The sequence below is a fragment of the Colius striatus genome, chromosome 4 (assembly GCF_028858725.1).
Source record: "Colius striatus isolate bColStr4 chromosome 4, bColStr4.1.hap1, whole genome shotgun sequence".
Lineage (NCBI taxonomy): Eukaryota > Metazoa > Chordata > Aves > Coliiformes > Coliidae > Colius > Colius striatus.
The window spans coordinates 77213911-77219910 of NC_084762.1; the positions used below are offsets into that span (position 1 = coordinate 77213911).

Genomic DNA, 6000 nt, shown 5'->3' on the forward strand with positions numbered 1-6000 from the left:
ATCCAGGCCTTTTACGGCTACAAATCATTAGACCTTTGTATTTCCTTCAATCTTGGCCTTTAAAAACAGTTAATTTCTTAACATAAATCAGAGCATTTCATTGATTTACACTTCCCTGGTTTTATTGGATTTTTCAGTACAATTCCACTGTTCTCTACTAAGGCTGTTTCAAATGCACATTCCTCAGACTTCTCCAGAGAATTTATGTCTTTGCTTTGAGCTAGAAGTTGTGGTCAGTTTATTTAGTTCCTAGTGCTCAGAAAATGAAAGATGGGGTGTTTACAAAGTGAAGGCTTTGGTTTATATACTTTGAAAGTTAAAAATTAGAGGAAGTACTCATCTTTAAAAATGGAATTTACTTAATATATCTATGCACTGATGCATGTTCTCTGAGGGTCCAAAATGGTCTCATAAAACATGGGTCAGGTTCAGATAGATGTCAAGCACCTGAAAAGTCAATGTATTTGGCAAATTGCAGAATTTATGCAAATACTTCTTGTTCCATCTGGCCGGCCTGGTCTAGTCTTGCACAACTGCTTGTTTTTCCTTTGTGCAGTATCATCTAAAGATGTAGGCTATCGGCAGGCTTTATTTTTTTCAAATACATGTACCTTTAGAAAGGTGTGGGCTATTTAAAATGTGGTTTTTACACACAAAAATACAAACTATTATAATACTGCCAGCAAGCTATATTTAGTATGTGAGGACTAATTCAAAGTAGGTAGAGTATCAAGTTATGGAACTGAAAATCAGCAATTGTGTCTACCTTGTTGCTCCACCACGTAACTGCCACATGCAGTGCATAATCACAGCAGACTTTAGGGTCTGCCCAGCTTTTCCATGTTTCAAATGCTTCAATAAGAGAACAGCCTTTGTGAGGGATGGCAAAGTCAATGATCATAGTGGTTCCTCCTGCAATAGCAGCCTGAAACGAAGAAAGTTAATATTTAGTAGTCAAAGAGAATGCAAATTTCCTCCCACTCACTCTAATTACCTGTGCAACAATTAACTTCATACACTAAAAAGAAAAAAGCCACTGAAGACTTTCCTGAAGTAAAGCCTGATCTTGAAAAATGATTGTGGAGACTAATTTCACCTCCTTTGAGAAAGATATTCTCAAAGAATTATAGAGGACAATCATGGGGAAATTCTCAAATTGAACGAGAAGTTTTTGCACAGGTACAAAATCTTATCAAAGATTTGGAGATGAGTCTGCAGAATTCATGCATCAGTGGGTTTCCCTAAGCTGGTGGGATCACTGAGAAAGAAGAGCACCAAAAGACTATAGTCAACTTGAGAAATGTTTCTTTATAGTCTACATAGCTGAAAAACAACATGAGTTATTTCTTTTACAGGAGACTACTAGGGACAGATATGCAACAAAAAACCCCTCACAGATTGGGTTTGAAAACCCAGTGTCAAAATCCCCAAACCCTTGTGTAACACCAAAGGGATTTTAAAGTGGTTTTGAATTATTTTTATTACTGACAGGGTAGCATTTAGTAAAAGAAACAAAAAGCTTACTTGATGTATGTTATGCGATCAAAAATTGTTTTAACAGTAATTTTTACTCTCCTTTATAGACAATTGAGTTAGTACCTTTTTTTTTCCCATTGAAGGATCTTTGTTAGTCACTCCCAGAAACCAGATTCTCAGCTAACAAAAATTGATCCTATTTAGAAATTCGTTTACTGTACTTTTTGCAATCTTCCCAATTAGAGACAAATTCTCTCTGAAAAACATCTCTTTGCACAACAGGTACAACCAATTCAGATCAAAATACATGCAGTACAAATTCATTATATTTTACTCTTCCTATTTCTAGATCAGTCAGTCTATTCCTTCCTTCACTTCACAATCAAAAGTAAAATTGGAAATATGTCAGTATATTTTGAAAAAAAAAAAGGAGTTTGGAGAGCAACATAAACATTTGTGAATCTGTGATCAGCAAAACATTTTCTCCAAGAGAAGTTGTTCAAACTGTCATTCTTTTCAACAACACAAATTATTTATTAAACAAGATTTAGATTTGAAGAACATTTATAGAATTCAAGAAAAAAAGGAATGGGTTTCACAACTCCACTCAAAGTCTGTTTTTTCCCTTAACATCTTTCCTCTGTCTTTGTAAAGAGAGGTATTCTGTGCCTTTATTCAACTGAATGAGTAAATCTTAGGTTATCACTGTAACATATGTTGCAATAGTCAACAGTTGCAAACTCTATCTCCCTGCTTCTCTTGCCAAAATGTTTGATGTATGATGACCTCTAGTAAATAGCTCTGAACACTTTCCACACTTTGACCTAAGTTAAGGAGGTCCACAATATCTAACTTTTTGACATATGATCACTAGCCTGGATCTAGAGTCTTCTTTCAGGCATTAAAGTGACTTTAATTGGTCACAGAGAAAATTGGTCTTCACAGAGAAATAAAGCATTGTCACAGAAAATGACAAAACATTAATTTATCTCATTAATATTTAAAAGTATCTAAATGGTGACTGTCAGGAGGTTGGAGCATCCTCTTTTTCTATTGTATCTAGCAACAGGAAAAAGAGTAATGGAATGAAGCTGGAACACAAAAAGTTCCATTTAAACATAAGGAAAAACTATTTCACTGTGAGGGTGAGGGAGCCCTGGCACAGGCTGCCCGGGGAGGGTGTGGAGTCTCCTTCCTTGGAGTTCTTCAAGATCCACCTGGAAGCGTTCCTGCGCAACCAGATCTAGGTGGACCTGCTTCTGCAGGAAAGTTGGACTAGATGATCTCTAAAGGTCCCTTCCAACCCCTACCATTCTATGATGATCTTTTTGTGTACTGTAAATCATGTAAAATAAGTATACCAGGAATCAAATTCTGCACTTTATTCATCCAGGAAACACACTTTGCAATGTCTATAGGAAAGCAGAATGGACACTGTGGACTTGATTTTTTTTCTCTCCATTTATCACAAAAAGGAGTGTGAAGATCAAAAACTGCTTGTGGAAGCCGTTTTGGTGACTATAATTTTAAAAAAAAATGTTTATGAATATCTGAAAAAGACAGCATTGTTACACTCATATAATAATAGATTCCCTCATTCCTAACAGATAGCTATGACAGAGACTGAAATTTGTGGAAAGACAATCCCATGATCAAATTTATAATCCATTTCCAGCTATCAGTTCCAAAGGCAGAAATTCAACACTGTAGCTTTCCTTTTACATCTTATATTTGACTTGGAGAGACCTGTTATGTTTGACATAGCCATTTTGGCATGGCAAGAAAAGGTCTGCTTTGATGGACAAGACAATTTTTTGCAAAGTTCTGCAGAATAATTATGGTCTATTATAATCAGCCACTATAACTTGAGAAGAACTATTTTAGTGCTTAAAACTATTGAGTGTAAAATATTTCCATTCAAATAACAGCAGCAACACCAGCAAATCTATCTTGAATTTGAATAAATATTGTTATTGAAAGAAATATGTTGGCAATTTAAGAATAGCATACAGGTCATTTGCAGTCCTCCCTACTCTGGGCTCAACATGAAAAACCCCAAATCTTTGTCAGAGTATGGAAATATACATTTATGCCTCTCAGACAATCTAACTCACACTCATCACATGGGGCAAGTAAGAAATGAAATTTCCTGTTAAAGAACTGCGTCAATCTAAGCAAGACAGCAAGTTTTAAAGGTTCTTAACAGTTGTGTTGTTACTGCACTATGTCCCTTATTGAAAGGAGTTGAATTTAACAGTTTCAACCCTTTCAACAAAGAAAATTAGTACTGTCTATCAGAAAAAATTCACATCAGTGAAACCCATTTCTTTAGAAAGGATGCACTACTACTTTCTGCTTTTTAGCAAATCTCAGTTCTACTGTGAGAAGGGTGGGATATCAGAGGCATTCTGAGGATGCAAGCTAAAAGTCAAGCCTGTTATGGCAATGTGATCCCATCTGTGAGTAAATGATTTCAGCCTGCACAGCAAAGCTCTTAGAAAACCACTTTACTTTGTATTAGTATTTTTCCTGTATGGAGATAATGCATAACACTGTTAATATTAGTAATTGATAAACTGCTAATGCAGGGAATGTAATGAGAGCAGCTAAAAACCTGAAAACAATTCTTAAATTGGGAGAAATTAGATACTCTCAGAAAGTGGCTTTGAACTGGACTTTCAGAGAGAGACACAGTAAGGTCTAAAGCAAAGGAGAGAAGAAAACCTTGTACTCCCCGATGCTAACAGAGTAGAAAGATCAGACACCACAGAAGTGCTTCCAACATGCTGGGGAGTTAAACTGTTACTTTGGTTAGCCTTTGCTCAGAGAAGTATGAAGTCTGTTGTTTTTACAAATGCAAGTTGCAGTCTGAATGGCCACAGGCAGGGTAAATGGCTGAGCTTAACATTCATCACCCATAGAGAAAAGGCTCTGAAGGAAGCCAAATAATTACTGGTTGAAAGTGGACCTCTGAGTACCCCATGTGCATACTACAATGTCCCAGTCAAGGGACCATAACAAATGTCTGTGCTTGATTCACCTCTACTTTCTCTGTTAGAAGTAATGTTGAATAACCAGCAGACATTCCTTTCTGAGAAAGCCCAGATACACATATTTGCACTCACCTTGGTTCCTGTAAAGAAGTCATCTTTTGACTGGCTACCCATAAAAGGGAATTGCATGTGTGTATGAGTATCGATGCCCCCAGGGATCACCAGCTTGTTGGTTGCATCCAGCACGACAAGTCCAGACGATGACTCAGGATTTAGGTTCAGCCCCACGTGCTGCACCACTCCATCTTCCACATACACATCAGCCACCATAGAATGGTCATCATTCACAACTTTCCCCCCTTTGATCAAAAGTCTTTGCTGAGTTGGGTTTTTTTGTGGCATGGGAGCCTAGAAGATGAGTGAGGCCTCAGGTCTGAAAGGTGTTCTTGCCTGAGAGTTATTCACTGATCACCCTCCTCCCAGAGCAGCAGTTATCTCCAAATGGCCCTAAACACACACCACAGCACACTCTTTAAACAGACATCAGAGGAATTGACCCCTCTGCCCTTGGCAGCTCCACCTACCAACTCCAGGGCAGCACAGACACCCAGCAAGTGCAGTCAGCCGGTACACAGACCAGTGGAGAGCCTTGGCTCTGGGCCCTGTCTGCTCCAGCCTCCCTGCCTGGAGGAAGCGAGGCCAGGCTTTCAGGACTGTCATAGAATCACAGAATGATGGGAGTGGGTTTTGGAAACTTCTAGAGAAGGAGACTCCACGATTTCCCTGCACAGCCTGTGCCAGTGCTCCATTACCCTTACAGGAAAGAAGCTTTTCCTTAAGTTTATGTGGAATTTTTTGTGTTCCAGCTTTTGTCCATTACCTCTAGTCTTATCCCCAGTTGGCCTGGTTCTCATGGCGGTTGCTCCAGCCTGCCACATACAACCTGGGGGCTGAAACACACAGGGCTGTTCTGAAATTGTAGCTGTTGATTGTCTCACATTGGGTCACCCAAAGGTGACCCAAGCTCTTTGCAACTGGGTCTGATAGAATAAAGGGTGACCCAAGCTCTCTCCAGCAGTGTCCAGGGGTGTCCAGGGAGCCTGTAAGTGCCGGCTGCGGAGAGGGATAGGAGAGCACGAGGCTGTGGTGGTCCATGCAACGTGCCCATCTCAGCCAATCCCTGCAGGCCACTGTAGTGGGATCCACCCTGCTGCCAGGACTGAGCTGTTGCCAAGGTCATCAACCAGCAGGAACTGCTCCCCAGCTGTCTCTGAGAAGATTATTTAGGACACACAACCCACAGACCCAAAACACAGTCTCCGCTCCCCTCCCAAGTGCCACTACTCGGACGGTACACTGGCCTGAGGGAAAAGCCTCTCGGAGACCCAGGCCTCTCCTCACCCGGTCGCGAGGGCCCAGGCACTTGCGGTGCGTGGCCACTGTTGAAGGACCACATGAAAATCACCTTCCGATAGCCGTGGCCTTGTGCCATCGGTCGCACTGCCCGGCGTGCTCCGGCCTGCTGCTCCCA

General features: G+C 40.4%; 1 protein-coding gene across 1 annotated transcript in view; it reads right to left on the reverse strand.

The window, feature by feature from the left end:
• The window catches only part of DPYS (dihydropyrimidinase), a 29215-nt gene extending 24344 nt beyond the window's left edge, over positions 1–4871 (reverse strand). The window contains exons 1-2 of the mRNA XM_010203472.2: positions 4602–4871; positions 767–925 (exon numbers count right to left, since the gene is read on the reverse strand). Of these exons, the coding sequence (XP_010201774.2) occupies positions 767–925; positions 4602–4871 (429 nt within the window). The remainder of the gene's footprint in view (positions 1–766; positions 926–4601) is intronic.
• Between the last annotated feature and the right edge of the window lie 1129 nt (positions 4872–6000).